The sequence below is a fragment of the Neoarius graeffei genome, chromosome 4 (genome assembly GCF_027579695.1).
Source record: "Neoarius graeffei isolate fNeoGra1 chromosome 4, fNeoGra1.pri, whole genome shotgun sequence".
In the NCBI taxonomy this organism is placed as follows: Eukaryota; Metazoa; Chordata; class Actinopteri; order Siluriformes; family Ariidae; genus Neoarius; species Neoarius graeffei.
Window position 1 is genome coordinate 115,312,354 of NC_083572.1, and position 25,368 is coordinate 115,337,721.

Genomic DNA, 25,368 nt, shown 5'->3' on the forward strand with positions numbered 1-25,368 from the left:
ATGCCAGAAGATTGAATTGTGATCGCTCCCTTGTTTTCTTTGTCCATGCAGTCCTTAAGAAGCTCAGAAGCACGACATAATTTTCATTGCTGGGTTATACACACTCATCGGCCACTTTAATAGGAACGTGTTGTTGGTTCTAAGCCCCCTGTTCTTGGTTGCAGGAGTGGAACCCAATGTGTTCTTCTGCTGTTGCATGCTGAGATGCTTTTCTGCTCACCACAGTTGTAAAGAGTTGCTATAAGTTACTATATCCTTCCTGTCCATTTCCCTCTGACCCTCTCTTATCAACAAGGCGTTTGTTTCCACCCACAGAACTGTCGCTCACTCACTCAGTGTTTTTTGTTTTCTGCACCATTCTGTGTAAACTCTAGAGACTGTTGTGTGTGAAAACCCCAGGAGATCAGCAGCTTCTGAAATACTCAAACCAGCCCATCTGGATCAAACCAGCACCCAGACCACAGTGAGAGAAAGTCACACTGTGAGATCACAGTGTTTCCCGTTCTGATGTTTGAACATTGTGAACATTAACTGAAGCTCTTGATTTGTATCTGTGGGATTTGATGCATCGTGCTGCTGCTGTCGAGGGATCGGCTGATTACAGAACTGCAGATAAACAGCAGGTGGATGTAGATGTGTTCCTAACAGGGACAGAAGAGAATCTTCAGAAGTAGATTTCAGTAGATTCAGTAGAAACAAGAGGAGTTTGACTGACCACGGTATGGAGTTCAGCGCATCTAAGTGTAGGGTTATGCATATGTCCAAGAAGCGTTCGACAAAGCGTCCACCGCACTGTTACCAGCTGTGTGGCCGCACTTTGGATGCAGCAGCGCAAGTAACAGACCTCGGAGTCACTGTAACAAACGATCTGTCCTGGGGTCCACATATAGAGCTCATGTGTGCAAAAGCTAACAGGATGCTTGGGCTGGTGAGGCGGGTCTGTCACGACATCTATGACCAAAGTACAAGGAAATTGCTTTATTGCACCTTAGTTAGGCCTCGCCTGGAGTATGCCTCAAGCATATGGTCACCTTCAACTGCTAAGCACAAGGCTCTTTTAGAGAACATTCAGCGCCGCGCCACAAAGTTTATCCTGAACTACCCCCCTGATGTGTCCTATACCGATCGCCTTAAGTCGCTCAGTCTTCTCCCTTTAGAGTATCGCCGAGAAATCAGTGACGCTGTCTTGCTTTACAAAATCAAAAACGGTACTGTTAGTGATAGTTTAGCTAGTTTGCTCGTTCCAACTACATCTAGATATTGCACCAGAAACTTCCATCCAGCTGATCTCCGCTTCTTCTTCAATCACAAGCAAAACTACTATCGGAACTCTTACTTTCCAAGAACTGTCAAATTATGGAACAGCCTTCCATCTGCTATAAAATTTTCCCCCACGCCAATCTCCTTCAAAAGACAAATATCTGTTCACTTCTTTGAGAAACTCGCTTTGTACCATCCTCCGTAACGTATGATATATATATATTTTTTTCCCTCCCCTTTTTTTTTTTTACTATCCTAAATGCGTCATAAGTCTTTATATTTTTGTAATCTGTGGGGGTTGAATGTCAATTGGGGCTTACACCCTGTTTTCTTCTCCTGTCACGTTTGTATCTATTTTTTTTCTTTTTCCCTATTTTTGCTATACACATGTATATATTTATTTTTTTGTTGTAATTTATATTTTATGTGTAATCTATATTTTATGTGACAAATAAATTAAACTAAACTAAACCACTGTCCTTCACATGAAAACCAACCATTATTATTTTGTAAGTACACAGTGAGGACACAGGACCAAAAACATGCCAGAAGATTGAATTGTGATCGCTCCCTTGTTTTCTTTGTCCATGCAGTCCTTAAGAGGCTCAGAAGCACGACATAATTTTCATTGCTGGGTTATACACACTCATCGGCCACTTTAATAGGAACATGTTGTTGGTTCTAAGCCCCCTGTTCTTGGTTGCAGGAGTGGAACCCAATGTGTTCTTCTGCTGTTGCATGCTGAGATGCTTTTCTGCTCACCACGGTTGTAAAGAGTGATTATATGAGTTACTATATCCTTCCTGGCAAAAACACTCGAACCAATCTGTCCATTCCCCTCTGACCCTCTCTTATCAACAAGGCATTTGTTTCCACCCACAGAACTGTCGCTCACTCACTCAGTGTTTTTTGTTTTCTGCACCATTCTGTGTAAACTCTAGAGACTGTTGTGTGTGAAAACCCCAGGAGATCAGCAGCTTCTGAAATACTCAAACCAGCCCATCTGGATCAAACCAACACCCAGACCACAGTGAGAGAAAGTCACACTGTGAGATCACAGTGTTTCCCGTTCTGATGTTTGAACATTGTGAACATTAACTGAAGCTCCTGATTTGTATCTGTGGGATTTGGTGCATTGTGCTGCTGTCGAGGGATCGACTTAATAATACTTGCTATCTGGTGTATTGTAACTCCAGATAGCAAGCAGCTATCAGTCCACTGCCTCATCTCAGTCATCACTCTATATTAATAAATTAATAAAGGTCTATTTTGAAACGTCAGGTAATTTGGATGAGTATTGCAAACAAGATGTTGACTAACAGAAGTATGATCCTGTATTTGATTTCAATGCAGCATCAACGAATCCCAATTATACGTCCAGTATACGTCTGACAAACAAGATGAGGTCTTGCAGATACCTGGGTTAACACTGTAATAAAGACAAGAACACTTAGTGTCTGGTAACGCTTTCTTACTCATTCCAAATACAACAGAGATCTTCATCCTCAGACCCAAAGGTCCAGTGATCCTTGTGGTTTAGCCTCCTGTCAGTGCCTATAGAATATCTTCAGTTCGAGATGTAGATTTTAGGCAAGCCATATACATTTTTTTAAAGCAATATAAATAGAATAACTATTTAACGTCTTAGTTAGCAAGCCACCTTTATCGAGATGCTAGCTAATTCTCGGATATGAAATGGGTTCTGCAAAGATGGAGCCTCTTGGACCAGTTATCCCTCGTGTTTTCCTGTAACCATAACAGTATTTTGGTGGCTTGGAAAGGTGTGCCATCTGTATGTGGTAAAAGCAAATATGTATCTGAACACACTGCCAGTTCTCACACCCAACAGCAACAAGCTTATACAAATGGTTTACTGTTAAACTTCACCACTTTGTTTGCGCAATCAGGAGGCACGGCTAACATCAGAGCGATGGATCAGCCTGACCTGTTTCGACTTCTATGACCGGTGGTGGGCTTTTTTTATTTTATTTTGGTCATAATCTGAAAGCACAGCTCTGGAACGGATTACAGGCTTCTGACTACAGTGAATATCCTGTGTGTAGCTCCTCATCAGTGACCAAATAAAACTTGAGATGACATGTTTTCATGGAGTCACTGTCGCCCAAGACCTGAGACACCAGCCTGATCCATCTCACCACGTGCCAAAGGGAGTTATCATTGTTAAAAGATAGAAGAGTATTGGATCTTTTCAATTAATATTTATTTTATTCTGCATTTTTTTCTTCAGTATATTTTATAACATAGTCATTAAGAACACATTTCCCCCATTCTGATTTGATGTGAACATTAACTGGAGCACTTGAGCTGTATCTGCATGATTTTGTCTTAAATGTTTAGAATAAAACTCGTTCCTCATGAGAGCGGCGTTGTGTACTCCTTCTCGGCTGTGTTCCCACACTCTGAGCAGCGATCAGGTTTCGCTCCTGTGTGAATATGCTGGTGGGGTTTGAGAGGACTCGTTCGCTTGAAGCTTTTCCCACACATCAAGCACTGGTGAATTTCTTTTTGCACTTGTCTGTGAAAGGTGTTATTGTGGAAAGCGGCAGATGGACTTTGGTGACGACTTGAGATCTCCAGGTCCTCACATTTTCATCTCATCTGACTTTATCCTCGTCAGATCTCGGTGTTCTTGTGGAGGCAACTTCAAGATGCGTATGAAACACGACACCCTGAGAAGACAGGACACTACTCATATCTACAGAAAGAGAAACAAAAACAAAATGTTTATTTCTTAAAAAATATTTTACAATAGTTTAATTTTAATCGGCTGAAACACAGATAAAATACGTTTCCCTGCCTGGTAAACAGAGTATGTGAGCTGTACAGAATGGGAACAGAGTGGTGTAATTTTGCCTGGAGCAAGGCAGAGCTTTGTAGAAAGTCGGCATGCCAGTGATCTGTCACTCTGAGAACTCTCTGCCACCGCTTCAGTGCAACATACCAACATCCCATACGTGCCAGCCCCCAGAGAATGAAAAGCGGGAGATCAGATTGCGCGCCACAGACGCGCCCTTCTAGGGGGTCCCCCAGAAAATTTTGGAGGGCAGGTGGGGGGGAAAAAAAAAAAAAACACCACCCACCATCGTGTAAAATGGTGCATTCTTTTGCATGCCAAGTGCCATATTTGAAGAAAATTGATGGCGAAATCGGACCGACATGCTTCACAAAATGCTGCTTCTCACCTCGCCTCGATGCTGGATGATCCGATGACCAAGTCTCCTTGACCTTGTCCCGGCAATCCCCCAGGAGTTTTCATTGTTCATGATCACCAGAGCGTGTTTGGTTTTTACAGATACTGGTGCAATTTGTTGTAACATGTGACCCCATTGCTGATTGTCCAGAACCATAACGAGAATGGCACAATCAAGCGGTACAGTTTAGATTCTACATTGTTATCGCGCCGTTCCATTGGCTCTCGGCTTCACTTAATATGACTACTTGACACTGTAGACTTGTAACCTCTGTGCCGAAAATAGCTGAAGTGAGATCAGAAGCACAAATCCAACAGTGTTCACTGATAATTTTGTAATGTGGTAGTTTTTTGAACTAAAAGCGGTGAGTGGTATTCACCTGTCAGAATCTCTAGACTACTGTGTGACTCAGTAGAGTTGGCAAATATGACGACATCCTATAACTCAACCGAATGGTATACTTGTTACAAGCATGGAGTTTGCCAAGTGTTTCTGTAAAGATGGTGAAAATGATCAGAGTGGAGCGATTACAAAAAGCTTTGAGCAGGGAGTGGAAACAGGCCACACCCTCCTCACAGACTCGGATAGCTGCAGATTTGGATCAGTTTCCAGTGCGGTTTCCATCGGTCCTGTATAAAGCGCTAATATTTTCCACACGGAGACGCACTTATCAAAAGTGTTCCCATCTTCATATTATGCTGTAGTCTACTTGAACCTATGTCCATGTGCATCATTTTATGACCTGCTCACCACCAACATAAAATATTTTATTCTGTCTTCTTTGTACAACTTCCACTGTAATTATCAAACTCCACTTATCCTCTTTTTCCTTACTATCATCAGATCTGGATCTTTGTAAAGATAGCTGGATAGATACAACTTTATCATTATTGCACAGTACAGTGCAGGCAGTGAAACAGATCATCATCATCATCTACTGGTGTGCAAGTGGTCATCTAAAAAGTACAGGTTTACTGAATAAGGGCATTTTCACAGTCTCCTGGAGCAACGGGGATAGATAGAAATGGGGGTTCACGCACTAATATTTCTATGCATTATGTAAAATATATGTATAAATACATATTTCGAACAATGTGCGGTGTATTGTAATGTCTTAGCTCTTTTATTTTATTTATTCTTTCTTTTGTATGTACAAATAGTTACATACATTTTTTTAATACATGTTCGAAATAAATAAATAAATAAATAAATAACATAGTACAGGGGTTTTCAAAGTGTTGGAGAGTCAGCCCACCCTCAGAGAGCAAATAAACAACAGCGCCCCCTCACAATTTTTGTTGTTGCTATACTTAATGTTCCATTCGTATTTTTAAAAAATGGTTGTTGTACACATTATTTTTTTCTTTTTCACATTTTAAACATCTCATAGCATCGTTAGCTAGCACCTCTTGGCAGACAACACACTGTGGCAGTGGAGCATCTTCAGATCCAGTCCATGAAAATCCAAACTTTAAATAATCGTGGTCATACTGCCTTCTTTTTCCAGTCCCCCCAGGATTTCGCGGGCCTTTTTTGTGATTGTTGCGGGCTAAAATGTCTGATGTTGCGGGGGTTTTCCAAAAATTTGCGATGAAAGTTGCGGTGTTTTTTAGGTTTTTGTTGCGATTACATTGCGGGAGGAAGCGAAAGTTGCGAGAAATTGTTGCGATTTTCTCTTTTTGTGATTAAAATTGAGTGATGTGTTAAATATTAAGTCATTACTTAAAAACTATTGATTAAAAAAAACAGACACTGAGAAATGGTCCTATAAACAACTTTACCAATATAAAAGATTACCAGGACTACAAAAATGCAGAAAAACAGGCTTTACTTATCCAAATGCTCCTGTTGGTTCTAAAGTTAAAGTGCAGAGAACCTCACAGCACAACATGAAGTTACCTTAAAATATAATATAAATGCCTCAGCTTTCATGTAAGAAAAAAACTATTAATACTAGTACTGTGTGCAGGCAGTCTCTCCTGAAGACTAAATTAAACAATAATTATAAACTAATAAAATAAATGGCTCAGGCTTCATAGAAGAAAAAAAAACAATTTGAACAGAATCTCACAGTATGATGCTGAAGCTGCCTAAACAATGGAAAATAAAATACCATTTTGGCAAAAATGTTGGCATCCATTAATTTCTTGTATTAAGTAAAAAATAAAGTGCGCACAGTCCTTCACTGTAAACATCACACACTTTCAGTAACAGAATTTAAGCCTGTATAAACACTGACTCGCACATGCTGCTTCTCTTGAACGTATACACGGAAGTAAGGCGGAAGGTAGTTTGTCGACGTCACCTCAAGACGACGCCAACGATTGGTCAAATTTGTGGGAAAGTTGTGATGATTGGATATAATTGCAACACCGACCTGAATTTGCGGGGATTGGTTGAATTTGCGTTGAAGTTGCAAATCGCAACATCGCAAAATCCTGGAGGCTCTGGTTTTTTGCTTGGCCCAGACTCTGTCTCCTCACTCACTGTAGCTTTAGGTACTAAAAATCGATCCATTTTGTCTCTGGTAAAGGCTAGCTGAAGTTCGCTAAATGTCCGCAAGAGAGTAATTCCAGCGTTATGGACGTGACACTTGAACTTAAAATGGCAACAAATGACCCAGTGCATGTTTTATTGTCTCCCAGTATTTAAACAGGTGTTGCATATTTTAAGGCTGTACCATACTGGAGAAGTGATAGAACAAGAACAATTCCCATAGTACATCTAGGGCATGCCAGAAAATGCCAATAAAAGATGCGTTATGGATGTGACAGAAAAAGTATCACTTTTCTTGGGTGACTGTACATTTTTATCAAACTCTGTGAAATTGTAAACCTAATGTCGAAATGGAGATATCCATTTGATAGAGGGGTCCAAGGTGAATATTAAAAAATCTTTGTTTAAAATATTTTGTATTTCATGCAGAGTTTCGGAAGGAAAAGTCAGCGTTATGGATGTGACGAAATTCCGTTATGGATGTGACGCGTCTGAAATAGACATGGCATATGTTTAGAAAATCAGCAATTTAACCACCATAACCCTTTGAAAAACTCTCTAAATATCAGCTAAAACTATCAAAGTTCTTACATAATATTTAGGATGGCTATTGTTTTGCTGTTTTGTGGATTTTAGCATACATTTCTGTGGCTTGTGGCAATAATATAGAATTGTACATGATCAAAGTTGATTTTAGCTTGGGTTTTACATTATAAGAAAGAAAGACTGACAGTGACATATTAGGTTGGTTACAAATTGGTTCAGCTTATTCACATCTGTAAAATACAGGCCTAGGTGAGATCTCTGGGAGTGGTTTTGATGTATTACATGTTGCTTTATTTTTGCATGGTGAGGTTGACATTTACATGGAATTGCCCAATAGTAACTTATTCTGGTTCATGTTTCCTCACGTTGCGCCCCCCAGGGGAGGCGCGCCCCACACTTTGAAAAGCCCTGACATAGAGGATATTACACAGTTGTGCGTATGAAGTTTATCTTCGAGCAGTGAATGTAGATCACGAGTGAGTGAAACAAACAAGTTAAGATATTTTCAATATGAGAAGATAAACTTCATATCTTCACACCACCATGTAATGTTCTTTATATTATATGGGCACAGCCACAAAAAAATACGCAAGTAAATCAAAAGAATTTTAATGTTGAACTGGTTCACCATTTTGACAACGCGCATCTAGTCAGCAGGAAAAACACTGGGAGTGAAATATCAGGAATTATTATACATACAGGCCACTTTTTCCATGGAATAAAAACACATTCCCTTCTAGCGGGTTTATCGATGGCATGCAATATTATTATATCGCTTACCCTCCATGTATTACGCCACTCTCCCCAATGGAGAATGAGCAGGCAATATTTTTATAGTATTGCACGTTGTCAAGACATGGCGTCACACGCAAAAATGCCATGACAAAACTTTTCTGTTGCGCATGCACACAATCATTTCTTTGTCGGCTGCGTGAGAGAGAACACGGGGTTAAGTCAATGCTCGGTTTAAGCACTAAATAAATAAACTGAAACTAAAGACGCACTGAACACCCAAAAGGCTACTAAAACTTCATTATATATTCTTCACGTATATTTACAAGAGAAAAGCATACCAACGGACATCGAAAAACTGGAAAAAGAGAGCAATAGCAGAAATATAAAGTTTTACTTGGAGGTGAGGAAAAATGACAGAGGCTCGTGGACTTGACTCAGCAAAGCCCTTTTGTTTTTGAACAACTGCAATGTAACAGTTAACTACAATCAAAAGTAACTCTGAACTTTAACTGTCAACCTGTACATAACTTGTATACAAGTTGGGCTGTTCAGGCTTTTTCGACTTGTACCATTTTTATTGTTAGAACTTTGACTTTGTACTTGTACACTGGATTGACGGAACATCGAATTACATTCGATCAGAATCAGCATTCAACACTGGTAAGTCACCCCCCTCTTCTTAACTTTTGGTAAAATCTATAATTGTTCCATCAAGTGTGTATTTATAATAATGGCTTTTTTTTTTTTAAATGGTCCATCAGATATATTCCATTCAGCTACTCGTCTTCGACTCGTTCAATATCACGCCTGCTGAATGGAATATATCTGACATGCCACTCAACACCAGCCAATATTATTTAAAATGTCACTCAGATCCGTGATGTATTTCATATGAAAAACGCGAGTTTTTCAACACAAGATGATGAACTTCATATCTTCAAGCCAACATGTGATTTTCTTTTTATTAAATCAACACATTCACAAAGTCCCCAAATTTATCAAAACAATTCAATCGGTTTCCTCACGAGTGACAGAGATATGAGTCACGGTTTTGGTTCTCCATGTCCCAGATGGAGCTCAGATGAAAAATACAAGTGGCGTATTTCCCAGTAAAACACTTGGGTCTAATAATATTTTATATGTATTCAGTACCTTTAAAAAGTTTTTTTCCTCTTGAAGATAGGCCACTTAAATTTTGAACAAAAGTTTCCTGTTGGAAAAGGCTTCATTTTCCTAACTGAAATAATTTCAGAAGAATTACATTTGTCCTAAAAATATCTAGCAGGAAATTAGGTAAGAATATGTCCTTTAAGTAAATCATGCACTAGTGGCTATATCCAGGTTCTGTTCTGCACAGAGCACATTTGAACACACATCCATCCAAAATCTCCACTCCAACTTTATCACTTCCGCTTACAAGAAACACATCTTTAATAAAAGTGTATCTGATTTACAAAGTTCATCTAAGCTCGTCACTTTAGAGCAAAACATATCTGAACCAGCTTCTGAAACATGGAGAACATCGGTCTATCCAAAAGTGTCCCCTCCGAAACCTGTGTTTTGGTCCTCAGTATGTTAACACCGAACCCATTTCTATGAAGATTATGAATAAAATATCCATAAATACATAAGTTTAATAAAATATCCAACATTTTTTTCTTGGAAATCTGGCTAATATTGACAATAATAAATTTACTTCTTTTAAAAATCATTTTAGACAGACATTCATAATTTGGAAGGCCATATCTCCCAAGAAAATGAAATTTATAGCCAAAAGGTTAAAAGTTTCTGTTATCTTCAAGGTGTACAATTATAACGAATTACAAAAAACAAACAAACAAACCCAGCAGCAAATTTCAAACATTCATTCATGTTTGACCTCATTGGGACGAGTTGCTCCAGGAGACTGAAAATGCCCGTAAAAAGAAAGGCAAATAAATAAATAAATATACTGACCAGCCAGACCACAGAACAACCAAATGATTATGAAGTTGCAGTGTCTGAGGAGACAGCGAGCTCTTGCATTATACACATGCTGCCATGTTGTAACTCGTAGCATCTAAAAGGACTTAGATTTTTATGTCCTGTGTATTAAATTATGCAGACACTGGAAGTGAAACATCTTGGGGTCGTGTTCCTACCTTGAGCTCACTGGACCACTTCTCTGCCGATACACTGAACTGATAATCACCTCCCTTTACAACTCCTGGTGTGAAACATGTCTCTTTCCATACAGAAGTCCAGGCTGATAACCTAAACAGCAAATTAACTTTATTCGAGCCGAACTGTGGTCCTGTGAATCCCAGATAACTAAAACAGGTGCCGAGAATCACCATCATCCAACAAAGTCAGAGTAGTAACATAATATCACAACATGCATCTGGTCATTATATCATAATCTTACTGGAACCTTCTTGTCAGGCTGGCATCAGTTCTAAATATCAGGAGACCTTGTCAAGTTCAGAACACCACAGTTACACGTAACTAGCATTCTGTTTCACACTCGGGCCATGACTGTACAACCCCAATTCCAAAAAAGTTGGGATGCTGTGTAAAACAAATACAAACAGAATGCGATAATTTGCAAAGCTTGAAAACCCTATTTCATTGACAGTAGTACAAAGACAACATATCAAATGGTTGAAAATGATAAATTTTACTGTTTTTTGAAAAATATCTGCTCATTTTGAATTTGATGTCAGCAACGCATTTCAAAAAAGTTGGGACAGGGGTGTGTTTACCACGGTGTTGCATCATCTCTACTTTTAACAACACTCTGTAAACGTTTGGGAACTGAGGAGACCAACTGCTGTAGTTTTGAAAGAGAAATGTTGCTCCATTCTTGCCTGATATACAATTTCAGTTGCTCAACAGTTCGGGGTCTCCTTTGTCATATTTTACGCTTCATAATCTGCCAAATGTTTTAAATGGGAGACAGGTCTGGACTGCAGGCAGGCCAGTTTAGCACCCGGACTCTTTTACTGTAGAGCCATGCAATTTTAATATGCGCAGAAAGAGGTTTGGCGTTGCCTTGCTGAAAGAAGGAAGGCCTTCCCTGAAAAAGATTTTGTCTGGATGGCAGCATGTTGCTCTGAAACGTTTATATCATTCACCATTAATCAGACCCTCCAGGATTTCGCGATGTTGCGATTTGCAACTTCAACGCAAATTCAACCAATCCCCGCAAATTCAGGGCGGTGTTGCAATTATATCCAATCACCGCAACTTTCCCGCAAATTTGACCAATCATTGGCGTCGTCTTGAAGTGACAGACAAACTACACTTGTCGATACTTGACGATAATACACTTCCACAAACATGTGTTGTGAAGATCAGACTTTGATAGATCCCTGTTCTTTAAATAAAACAGGGTGCCCACTCACACCTGATTGTCATCCCATTGATTGACAACACCTGACTCTAATTTCACCTTCTAATTTTAACTGCTAATCCTAGAGGTTCACATACTTTTGCCACTCACAGATATGTAATGTTGGATCATTTTCCTCAATAAATAAATGACCAAGTATAATATTTTTGTCTCATTTGTTTAACTGGGTTCTCTTTATCTACTTTTAGGACTTGTGTAAAAATCTGATGTTTTAGGTCATATTTATGCAGAAATATAGAAAATTCTAAAGGGTTCACAAACTTTCAAGCACCACTGTAGGCTTCAATTCTCTATAGTGTTACTGAAAGTGTGTTATGTTTACAGTGAAGCACTGTGTGCACTTTTTTTTTTAACTTAATAGAAGAAATTAATGGATGCCAACATTTTTGCCAAAATGGTATTTTATTTTCCATTGTTTAGGCAGCTTCAGCATCATACTGTGAGATTCTGTTCAAATTGTTTTTTTCCTTCTATGAAGCCTGAGCCATTTATTTTATTAGTTTATAATTATTGTTTAATTTAGTCTTCAGGAGAGACTGCCTGCACACAGTACTAGTATTAATAGTTTTTTTTCTTACATGAAAGCTGAGGCATTTATATTATATTTTAAGGGAACTTCATGTTGTGCTGTGAGGTTCTCTGCACTTTAACTTTTGAACCGACAGGAGCATTTGGATAAGTAAAGCCTATTTTTCTGCATTTTTGTAGTCCTGGTAATCTTTTATATTGGTAAAGATGTTTATAGGACCATTTCTCAGTGTCTTTGTTTTTTTAATCAATAGTTTTCAGTAATAACTTAATATTTAACATATCACTCAATTTTAATCACAAAAAGAGAAAATCGCAACAATTTCTCGCAACTTTCACTTCCTCCCGCAATGTAATCGCAACAAAAACCTAAAAAACACCGCAACTTTCATCACAATTTTTGGAAAACCCCCGCAACATCAGACATTTTAGCCCGCAACAATCACAAAAAAGGCCCGCGGAATCCTGGGGGGACTGATTAATGAGGCCTTCCCAGATGTACAAGCTACCCATGTCATGTGCACTAATGCCCCCTCATACCATCACAGATGCTGAATGATTTTGAGCTGTGCACTGATAAGCCGGATGGTCCCTCTCCTCTTTAAACTGGAGGAAGTGGGGTCCATGAGTTCTAAAAAGAATTTCTACTTTTGATTCGTCAGACCTCGGGACAGTTTTCCACTTCGCCTCAGTCCATCGTAAAAGAGCTCGGGTCCAGAGAAGGGGCGGGGTTTCTGGATATTGTTTATATCTGGTTTTAACTTGCATTTGTGGATGCAGTTATGAAGTGTTTTCACAGACGAGGGTTTTCTGAAGTGTTCCTGAGCCCATACAGTGATTTCCACTACAGACACGTGTCTGCTTTTAATGCAGTGTCTCCTGAGGGCCTGAAGATTACAGGCATCCAATGTCAGTTTTCAGCCTTGTCTCTCGCAGACAGAGATTTCTCCAGATTCCCTGAATCTTTTAATGATATTATGGACCACAGATGATGTGATCCCCAAATTCTTTGCAATTTTACACTGAGGAACGTTATTCTTAAATTGTTGCACTGTTTGCCCACACAGTCTTTCACAGAGCAGTGAACCCCGCCCCATCTTTACTTCTGAGACTCCCCGCCTCTCTGGGATGCTCTTTTTATACACAGTCACGTTACTGACCTGTTGCCAATTAACCAAATTATTTTTAGCATTACACAACTTTTACAGTCTTTTGTTGCCCCTGTCCCAACTTTTCTGAAACGCGTTGCTGACATCAAATTCAAAATGAGCATATATTTTTCAAAAAACAATAACATTTCTTAGTTTCAACATTTGATATGTTGCCTTTGTACTATTTTCAATGAAATATAGGGTTTCCATGATTTGCATATTGGCACATTCTGTTTTTATTTATGTTTTACATGGTGTCCCAACATTTTTGGAATTGGGGTTGTACATATAGACTATGGTGATGTCCATCACCCAGTGGGCCAGCCTCTAGTTAGACAAAAGAACTCCCAAAATCTTTCCTCTGTGGCAAGTGAACAGTTGAGCTGAGGATCATAGGATTCCATTCAGTGAAAATACCACCATTGGGTGTGTACTGGACATCAGGGAATGCCTTGCAGGCTTCATTTTGTGGAACCCCACAAAACTGGGTGACAATGCTGGGCAAAAATTCTAGACAGAAGGTCTCCTTATTAAACAAAAACCAGGGACACCCTTTTCGGTTTGGGACTGGGGATTCTTGTCCTGGAGTCCCTGAAGAGTCTCATACCATGGCCACCTCATACGCTGTTAATGTAGATAGGAACTGTTCATGAGTCCCTGGAGAAAACCTACCGTTTTGAGAATTAGAGAAAATCCAGTGATGAAGTACATGGTCATCCACAGAGCAGTTTTCACTTATGGGCTGGCCATGACAGGGTCTTGATCTTGTGGTCCTCCATCCACACCTTGATTGACCTGGCTGTGTGGTATGGAGCATTGTCCTGCTGGACAACCCAATCCTCAGAGTTAGCAACCATTGTCAGAGCAGAAGGAAGCAAGCTTTCATCCAGGATAACCTTATACATGGCTTGATTCATGTGTCCTTCACAAACAAAACTCTGCCCCATTCCAGCCTTGCTGAAGCACCCCAGATCATCAATCATCCACCTAATTTCACAATGGCTGCAAGATACTGTGGCTTGTAAGCCTCTCCAGATCGCCATCTAACAATTAGACTTCCAGGTGATGGGGAAAGCTGAAAATTGGACTCTGAGATGATGACCTTACTCTAGTCCTCTATGGCCCAATCCTTATGGTCTTAAGTAAAGAAGAGCCAGTCTGAGGATTGCTACTCACTGACGAAGGGCTTTTTTTGAGCTTTGCATGACTTCAACCCCACCTGAAGGTGCCTGTTTTTGAACCATCCTTGTCATGCACTTTAACCCCAGCTACCATTTGCCATTCTTTTTGTTGGTCACTTGATGTCATCCTATGGTTGTTGAGGGACATTAAAAGGAGTTGATGATCATCCCGGTCAGTGGAGAGTCATTTTCACCCTCTGCCAGTCTGTAACTTTGTCCCCAATGTCTGCTGCTTGACCTTATGAACTGCCGTCTTTGTAATTTTGAGGATGGAAGGAACCTGATGCTCACTGTATCCCTTGGCCACTAAAGCCAGAACTGAACTCTTTTTTTCCTCACTCAAAACTTTTCTTTTTAACTCTTTTGGTATGATGAATAGATATTTTTGTATTCCAATTAAATTTAAGGTACGACTAGAACCGTTTTTGCCATCCAAACTGGTCCTGTTGCAAGAGGATAGTGATGACCACAGCTGTGGTTTTTATACTTTTCCTCGTTAAATAAGATTCGGTTCGGATGACATCTAATCTAGGGTGACCAGATTTCCCGAGTCTGAAACCGGGACACTTTTGCGCGCGACCATGCTCGTGCACGCACACCTTTTTTTTTACGTAAACGTGACACTCAGAGAGGTGCTCTTATCATTTTGTTGAAGCTCACATTTATCAACATCTCACATGAAATAAAACAAACAGGCATGTTGTTATCTAGTAGCATAGTGGGATACAGATCAGTTACATTATGGTCAGACAGCAGATGTTGTAATGGCTGAGAATAGGCCAGGCTATGTCCATAGGCCACATTTACACTGATTTATTCCACCTGTTTGTGAGACACCAAGAAGAATGCATATGCACATGTAGGCTATATCTCTAAAATTGTAGGCACTATAGCATGAACTTAAAAAGTAGATAATTATGTGACCTCAACATAGCCTCGGTCAGAATCAACCTTACTAACCATTCCCCACAACTGAATGAATAAAGCAAGAAGATGTGGACAAAAGTGAACACTTTAATGGAAGCTGCAACAAGCTGTTCAACACAGCAATATGGCCAAACTGTCAGAATGGTATGTTAAACAGAAACAAAAAAGAGACAAGTGATTTGAGAATATATACTCAAACAAAACAGCAATAAAGGAGGAGAGGGGCGATGGCCCGAGGAAAGCCCCCACAGGAGCGCACAGCATTTGCAACATAGGCTGCCCAACTCAGTACAGGAACAAAGCACTTACAGTGTGTGCAGTCGGCTTCGTGCGCATTGTTCTGCACCTCTCGGAGGAAGGGGGAGGTGCCCTGTAAATCTTTGGAAAAGGTACATTTTCTTTTCAGCATAATTGCTGCGGCATTACTGCTGCTAGCTGCTAGACAAAGAACATTCGCGCCAGTTAATGTTTATTTTATTGTTGCATGGCAACACGTTCTGTTGTCTGGAATAATGTGGCTAAATAAACACCCATGCCACAGGGCCAGGGGGCAGTAACCAGGAAAGTCTGCGATTCCTGTCAATTCATCAAAATAGTAAATGCAGACATTTCTCCGCTAATGATTCCCACGCTGCTCAGTCGCAAACACCACGAGTGGCGAAAACCGGGACATATCCGTGTCCCGGCAGACTTTTGTCGGGACTCGGGACACACAACCCCAAATCAGGACTGTCCCTGTAAAACCAGGACGTCTGGTCACCCTAATCTAATCAGTACCTCATTAAGTAAAATGAGGTGTGCTTGTGTTGGAATTCCAGCACAGACACTGAAACAAAACGGCTGCCAGACACAGAGATGCTGATTTAAGAAAAAATTGGTCTCTTTTTCCCCAGAGCTGTATTTATATTTATTACAAATACATACACTCCCCGGCCACTTTAATAGGAACGTGTTGTTGGTTCTAAGCCCCCTGTTCTCGGCTGCAGGAGTGGAACCCAATGTGTTCTTCTGCTGTTTCATGCTGAGATGCTTTTCTGCTCACCACGGTTGTAAAGAGTGATTATATGAGTTACTATATCCTTCCTGTCCATTTCCCTCTGACCCTCTCTTATCAACAAGGCGTTTGTTTCCACCCACAGAACTGTCGCTCACTCACTCAGTGTTTTTTGTTTTCTGCACCATTCTGTGTAAACTCTAGAGACTGTTGTGTGTGAAAACCCCAGGAGATCAGCAGCTTCTGAAATACTCAAACCAGCCCATCTGGATCAAACCAGCACCCAGACCACAGTGAGAGAAAGTCACACTGTGAGATCACAGTGTTTCCCGTTCTGATGTTCGAACATTAACTGAAGCTCCTGATTTGTATCTGTGGGATTTGATGCATCGAGCTGCTGTGGAGGGATCGGCTGATTACAGAACTGCAGAAAACAGCAGGGGGAAATGTAGGGGTGTTCCTAATAAAGTGGCCAGTGAGTGAGCGAGACATGTCTCCTACGCAATCTCGAACCAAGTGGACTGAAACATCCAGCAGTGGTGAAAAAGCTGTGCTCTCCTCACAATATCCAACACACACACACACACACACACACCTGCCTTTAGTTTAGAGGAGTGTTTTAGGTCTTAATTGAGGTAAACACTCCATTCATTAAATAAATAAATAAATAAAAGCCTTATAGCAAAGATACAGTTTTACAGTTATTACTATTCACCAAATAATACCCATTCAAAACTGCACACCAAATGCTCAATCATTCAGTCTTTGAATTCCAAAGATTTGAGAATAGCGACACACAATATCTGCATGCATAAATAATTAAACACGAAAAACATTTACTCCTTCAGTGAGTGAACTTCTCCCTGCTTTGAAATAGCACATTATTACTTCTCAAATTGTACACAAGCTCCTCGTTTCATAGTAAAACCCCCTCGAGTAAATAACAAGGAATATATAAAACCTTCCAAAAGAAATTAAGCGTTTAGAATAGATCTAGTCAGTTGGCACGCTTTCGGAGAAGAACTGCAGCATGTTCTCGTTCAGAGCCGTGTGAATGTGCTCGTGGCGTTTAAAGTTTGTGTGGGTCGTAAACCTCTTCTCACACTGTGAGCACTGATACGGCGCCTCTCCTGTGTGAATGCGCTGGTGTTGCTGGAGACTACCATGTCGAGTGAAACTCTTCCCGCATGCTGAACAGTAATAGGGTTTCTGTCCCGTGTGAACGTGTTGGTGTTCTTGCAGAGCGTCCTCTCGATTAAAACTCTTCCCACACTCTGAACACTGATACGGCTTCTCTCCGGTGTGAATCCGCAGGTGCTGCTGGAGATTGCTGTGTCTGTTAAAACTCATCCCACAGTGTGAACACTGATACGGTTTCTCTCCCTTGTGAATTTGCAGGTGCTGTATGAGGTTACGTCTCTCACCGAACCTCTTCTCACACTGTGAGCACTGATACGGCTTCTCTCCGGTGTGAATGCGCTGGTGCTGCTGGAGACAACTCTGGCTGATAAAACGGTGACCGCACTGCAAGCAGTGATAGGGCTTCTCCCCCGTGTGAATGCGCTGGTGGACTCTCAGGTCAGTTCCTTGGGTAAAACTCTTCCCACACTCTGAGCAGTGATACGGTTTCTCTCCTGTGTGAACGCGCTGGTGTTTTTGGAGGTTACTCTTTTGTGTAAAACTCTTCCCACAGTGTGAGCAGCGATACGGCTTCTCTCCGGTGTGAACGCGCTGGTGTTTGATGAGATCACCGCCCTCAATAAAGCTCTTCCCACACAGTGAACACCGATAGGGCTTCTCTCCTGTGTGAATGTGCTGGTGTCGCTGAAGACTACTCTGGCTGGAAAAATTCTTCCTACACAACGAGCAATGATAGGGGTTCTCGCCTGTGTGCATCCGCTGGTGTCGTTTCAGCGTACTCTTTTGACTAAAACTCTTCCCACAGTGCGAGCACTGGTGAGTTTTCTTTTTGCACTGAGAGGCGTTGATGTGAAAACTCTCAGATGCCCATTGGTGACCACCGACGCTCTCTGTGGATTCCTGATTCTCAAATTTGTCCGATTTCATCATCTGGATGTTCTTGCAGAGGTAGATTTAAGATGTGAAGGAAAGAGGATGGCAAAGGAGGACCAGACACCACTCACATCTGGATCAGAAAAAAGGTAAAATGGTCAGTGTGTCAATATTTCTAACAAATAAACCAAACTGCTTTCCTGTCTATAAAGCTGAGGTGGGCAGCAGCCAGCTTGGAGGCATCACTAACGAGCTGTAATGTAGGTGCGGGAGCCCGAGTAGGATTGTGTATGATGCCTTGAACTGCGGCACACTTTTTAGCCAACTTTTCTGATTGGGATTGACCATGTACTGAATGCAGAATGAGTGTTCCACCACCATTCACGGCCTGTAGATGGGCTGGACGCTCAGCCCCTACTGTACCATGCCATGTTATAAACAGCACCTTCTCGTGCGCATTATTTAATCCTCAAATTTATCAAAAACAACTCATCGATTTCCTCATGAGTGACGAATAGAGATTTACGTCTCAGTTCCACAATCACTGCCTAATTTCTAATGCCAACCCACACTTTTAGGAAGTACAGGAACTAATGAGGAACTGAATGAGTGTTTTTGGTCAGGTTTGAGTTGAAATGATTTTTTAAAATCGTGTTTTGTTCCATATTTTATAAAATTATCTAGATTAGATACAATTTCTTTAAAAAAATTTTAATTCCAGTATGTCTGGTAATGGCTTTCAGAATTATAAACCCGTGAAGTGCAGGATCTCATCAACATCACACAGATTTCAGTCAGACCTTCTGACCTTCTGACCAGGGTCACTTTAACTTACCTTGATGTTTCCAGCAGAACGCAGTTAACCACCTCAAATCCCCCACAACGGATCAGATGGAACTGTGGGGGTAAAACCCTGTCAGAAAGAGTTTAATGGAAAGATGATTAGTAGAGTCGGAGAGCTCAGCTCATCAATCAGCAAAACTGCCGCACGGCTTCTTCTATTTCTCTCAATGTGTGGCGGATCGCGACCGAGACGCCCACAGCGACCCCTACTGGAGCTCCACACTCATCACAGCAGGGCAGAAAGGGGAATTAAACTCGACCCCTACTGGAGCTCCACACTCATCACAGCAGGGCAGCTGAGCCGCAGTGATTGAGCCTCCACTCTCCTGCCAGCAGTCTGATGTTCCTCTGCTGGTGCTGCAGCTGTTTGTTTCTCCTGCAGGAAACTGATACAGAATAAAAGCTTCATGACTTTCAGAATCAGAATCACTTTATTAATCCCCAGAGGGAAATTCAAAGTTGCTACCAAGCTCCTGAATCAACGAAGAAGTCAAATCAAGTCAACTTTATTGTCAAATATGCTATACATGCTCGACATACAGCACAGATGAAATATCAGTCCTCTCTGACCCACGGTGCAAACTCGCAATGCAATAAATAAAAACAGAATAACTGAAATAAACAATATAAACAGTATAAACACTCGAGATAGGAACTAGACAGACTAAACACTCCGACAATATAAACAATATAAACACTAGGAGTAAACATGTCTAAAAATAGAAGATAAAATCGTCTGAAAAAACAATAAATAAAAATAAATTTAAATAAGTTCAATAACTTAAAGTGCATATCACGGGTAAATTCAGGAGCGAGATCAGTGTAATTCTCCTGTTTTATATTAAACTTTGGTCAAATATCTGTCACATTCTGCATTCTGTGCAGTTTGTTTCCCTTGCGCAATACCAGAAAAATTCAGTTGAAATCAAGCCGTTTGAGGTGAATTGGTCCGCCTCTGAAAAAACTTGGCATGTGGATTTCCCAGGAAACATTGATTTTCGTGACGTTGCGTGCGGGACTCCTCCCTCTGAATCCTACGTCAGCACTGGTTTGTTTATGAGAAAACGACCTGGTGGTTTTCTGCAAATTTCCTCAACGTTATCGTGTAATTATTAAAATGGTTAACAGATGTATCGTAGGAGGGTGTAGCAACACCAGTCATGATGGGATTAGTACTCATCGTTTCCCAAAAGACCGGACAATGAGAGAGAAATGGCAGCGCTTGGTCTACACAGGCTGTGCACTGAAACCGCGCAAAGCTCGCGCAGCCTGCTGGCGCTTCCGCAGGTGACGTCACAAATCTGGCTCCAGACTCCGTTGGGATTTTTCCAGACGCGTTTTGTTATTTTATTTTTTTCTGCTGTAGACAGATGGCCTTGTGCAAAATTACTCTTCTGGATGAGCGTGTAAAGGGACATACTTTCATATAAAACAAAACCCGAAACTGATCCAGAATATGCACTTTAAGTAAAAGCAAAATGTAGTAATTTTATTTACATATATTTCTCCTGAGTTAAGGATACAGTATACATGGTAAGACAGTGTAGCACAGTTATACAGTGGCGTTGTGCAGCTTGACTGCAGCAGGTAGGAATGATTTCCTGGGTCTCTCAGTTGTGCAGCGTGGAAGAATCAGCCGTTTACTGAACGCGCTCCTGTGGCTGATCAGCTCCTCATGGAGAGGGTGGGAAGGACAGTCTAAGATTGTTTTTATTTTGGACAGTGTCCTCTTCTCCAACACCACTGTCAGAGAGTCCAGTTCCACGCCTACAACATGGCCGGCCTTCCTGATGATCTTATTGAGTCCGTTAGTGTCCTTTACCCTCAAGCCGCTGCCCCAGCAGACGACAGCGTACAGGATGGCACTGGCCACCACAGACTCATAGAACATCCGCAGCATCATTCGGCAGATGTTGAAGGACCTCAGCCGTCTCAGAAAATAGAGACGGCTTTGGCCCTTTTTGTATATATTTAGCATATAACAACTGTTCCACACAAATACACAATAACATCATCGAGTGAGAATTGTGTGATGGAACTAGAACAGCAAAAAGGCAGTAACTGCACAGCCAATGAAATTTATGACGTTCTTTTTAAACACATTTCACACATTTTATAATTTTACAGTTTGACCAGATGACTGCGAGTGAGCATTCTGATTAACAGCTTTATTATTATTTTTATGCAGCAAACAGATATCCCTGTGATGACTTTTGTTTGAAGAGTGGAATACTCGCCTCCAGAACACGTTTTAGCTAAAACAAATGAACTCTAGGGACAACACGGTGGTGTACTGGGTCACACTGTCGCCTCACAGCAAGAAGGTTCCAGGTTTGAACCTCACGGCTGACGAGGGCCTCCCCGTGTCTGCGTGGGTTTCCTCTGGGTTTCTCCCACAGTTCAAAGACATGCAGTGAGGCTAACTGGCTACTCTAAATCGTCCATTGATCAAGCTCGGAGAGGGATGGGCTCCGCCAAGTTTAAATGCCCGAGACCAGCGGTTCCCAAACTTTTTTGGCCGCGCACCCCCTTCTATACTCCAACCAGGTTGACGCACCCCCAGTTCCCCAGTTTCAAAAAACACACGCTTTCTTATAAAGGCAGCATCTTTCACCGTGCTAAAATGATAAACATCGTTTGCCACACCTGCAGGAAACCACAAAAGTGAAAAAAAAAAAAACACCAAAGCTTTCTTCCAAAGGCAGCACGTCGTGCTCGAATGAGAACATCGAATCACATTAACATATTATGCGCTCTCGTATTTGAATTAGATAGAATTTGATTGAAATGTAACAGTTTTAAAACGTTGCAACACAGTAAATGCGCAAATTCATTCCAAAGGGAGATCACATCGAGGCATGGAGTCTACCAGCCGGATATGGGGAAAATATATGATTTTCATCCGTGTTTAAAACACTAGCAACACAACCCTGTCATTACAAGGTTATGAAAATGAATTGAGAATGAATTTAATTTGCAAAAAAAGTTAACATATAATAACAGTAAAAATAGCAATGATAATTATGAACATATGCATTTTAAAGAGATACAACAATTAAGGAGCATATCAGGAACAGATAAAGAAGAGGATCCATCTGATTGTGAAGTGCAGCGCTGGTGGCTCAGTCTGCAGAGAGAGAGACAGACAGACAGACAGACAGACGGCGGGTGGGTCAGTAGGCTATACAGATCCTATTTTCAGTAGCAGTATATATTTTTAGCAAGATCAATGCCATTTGGCCAAATACATACCAATATTAATGCGACGGATGGGCCTGCATCTTGGCACAGAGCTCTCCGATGTTTGGGGTAATTGAAGACAGTCCCAGCCTCAAATCTTTCTCAACATCGCCCAGTCTTTGCCAATGTTTAGCTTTAATTGCTGCCAAAGCGGAGAACCCAGCTTCGTACGCCGTAGAAGAAAAGTTAAAAATTGGCATTACATTTTTTAGCTTGCGCACCACACTTTGGGAAACCCTGCCCTAGACACACCAATGATGGACTTTTAAAATGTCACCAAAGATGCCCTTGCTGGCTATGGGGAGAAGAAGAAATGAAATCCACTACTGGTCCTCCAATCACTTTGCTTGCTTGGAAAGATGGAATCATCTTTAGTTTTTACTGAGGTGCATGGTTGATATCGGCCAACAAAAAGGGATTAGAACACACAACTATGCTTGCAAGTTCAATAAACGTTGCTAATCAAGGAGCGGGTTAAACTAGTAGCAGTCAGTGCATTTCAGCATGTTCAGCACCAAACACATCCTTAAGCCCAGCGCACACCTTCCCGATTTCATCGGGGCTTCATGTGTTGGGCGATCGGTTATGAGTATACGGGCCTGATTTGATTGGTTCAAAATCCCACGCATACATTTGCAAGACATCATACACATTCAGCCCGAATAGATGGTCACGTGTTCAAGATATCATGTGATGTGTGTGTGTGTGTGTGTGTGTGTATATTATATATATAAATACAGGGGGCAAAAAAGTATTTAGTCAGTCATCAATTGTGCAAGTTCTCCCACTTAAAAAGATGAGAGAGGCCTGTAATTTTCATCATAGGTCCACTTCAACTATGAGAGACAAAATGAGAAAAAAAAATCCAGAAAATCACACTGTCTGATTTTTAAAGAATTTATTTGCAAATTATGGTGGAAAATAAGTATTTGGTCAATAACAAAAGTTCATCTCAATACTTTGTTATATACCCTTTGTTGGCAATGACGGAGGTCAAACGTTTTCTGTAAGTCTTCACAAGGTTTTCACACACTGTTGCTGGTATTTTGGCCCATTCCTCCATGCAGATCTCCTCTAGAGCAGTGATGTTTTGGGGCTGTCGCTGGGCAACACGGACTTTCAACTCCCTCCAAAGATTTTCTATGGGGTTGAGATCTGGAGACTGGCTAGGCCACTCCAGGACCTTGAAATGCTTCTTACGAAGCCACTCCTTCGTTGCCCGGGCGGTGTGTTTGGGATCATTGTCATGCTGAAAGACCCAGCCACATTTCATCTTCAATGCCCTTGCTGATGGAAGGAGGTTTTCACTCAAAATCTCACAATACATGGCCCCATTCATTCTTTCCTTTACACGGATCAGTCGACCTGGTCCCTTTGCAGAAAAACAGCCCCAAAGCATGATGTTTCCACCCCCATGCTTCACAGTAGGTATGGTGTTCTTTGGATGCAACTCAGCATTCTTTCTCCTCCAAACACGACAAGTTGAGTTTTTACCAAAAAGTTTTAGTTTGGTTTCATCTGACCATATGACATTCTCCCAATCCTCTTCTGGATCATCCAAATGCTCTCTAGCAAACTTTAGACGGGCCTGGACATGTACTGGCTTAAGCAGGGGGACACGTCTGGCACTGCAGGATTTGAATCCCTGGCAGCGTAGTGTGTTACTGATGGTAGCCTTTGTTACTTTGGTCCCAGCTCTCTGCAGGTCATTCACTAGGTCCCCCCGTGTGGTTCTGGGATTTTTGCTCACCGTTCTTGTGATCATTTTGACCCCACGGGGTGAGATCTTGCGTGGAGCCCCAGATCGAGGGAGATTATCAGTGGTCTTGTATGTCTTCCATTTTCTAATAATTGCTCCCACAGTTGATTTCTTCACACCAAGCTGCTTACCTATTGCAGATTCAGTCTTCCCAGCCTGGTGCAGGTCTACAATTTTGTTTCTGGTGTCCTTTGACAGCTCTTTGGTCTTGGCCATAGTGGAGTTTGGAGTGTGACAGTTTGAGGTTGTGGACAGGTGTCTTTTATACTGATAACGAGTTCAAACAGGTGCCATTAATACAGGTAACGAGTGGAGGACAGAGGAGCCTCTTAAAGAAGAAGTTACAGGTCTGTGAGAGCCAGAAATCTTGCTTGTTTGTAGATGACCAAATACTTATTTTATCGAGGAATTTACCAATTAATTCATTAAAAATCCTACAATGTGATTTCCTGGATTCTTTCCCCCCATTCTGTCTCTCATAGTTGAAGTGTACCTATGATGAAAATTACATGCCTCTCTCATCTTTTTAAGTGGGAGAACTTGCACAATTGGTGGCTGACTAAATACTTTTTTGCCCCACTGTGTGCGCATATATATATATATATATATATATATATATATATATATATATACACATACACACACACATACATACACATACATACACACACACAGTTAGGTCCATATATATTTGGACACTGACACAAATTTTTTTTTACCTGTTTACTGAAACATATTAAAGTTATAATTATATAATGGACATGGACATAAAGTCCAGACTTTCAGCTTTCATTTGAGGGGATCCACATTAAAATTGGATGAAGGGTTTAGGAGTTTCAGCTCCTTAACATGTACCACCCTGTTTTTAAAGGGACCAAAAGTAATTGGACAATTGACTCAAAGGCTATTTCATGGGCAGGTGTGGGCAATTCCTTCGTTATGTCATTCTCAATTAAGCAGATAAAAGGCCTGGAGTTGATTTGAGGTGTGGTGCTTGCATTTGGAAGATTTTGCTGTGAAGAAAACATGCGGTCACAGGAGCTCTCCATGCAGGTGAAACAAGCCATCCTTAAGCTGCGAAAACAGAAAAAA

General features: G+C 41.1%; 1 protein-coding gene across 1 annotated transcript in view; it reads right to left on the bottom strand.

The window, feature by feature from the left end:
* Nucleotides 1–25,368, bottom strand: part of LOC132884672 (zinc finger protein 585A-like) — a 73,154-nt gene that overhangs the window by 20,706 nt on the left and 27,080 nt on the right. Inside the window, exons 3-4 of the mRNA XM_060918508.1 lie at nucleotides 19,544–19,663; nucleotides 17,421–18,500 (exon numbers count right to left, since the gene is read on the bottom strand). Of these exons, the coding sequence (XP_060774491.1) occupies nucleotides 17,421–18,500; nucleotides 19,544–19,663 (1,200 nt within the window). The remainder of the gene's footprint in view (nucleotides 1–17,420; nucleotides 18,501–19,543; nucleotides 19,664–25,368) is intronic.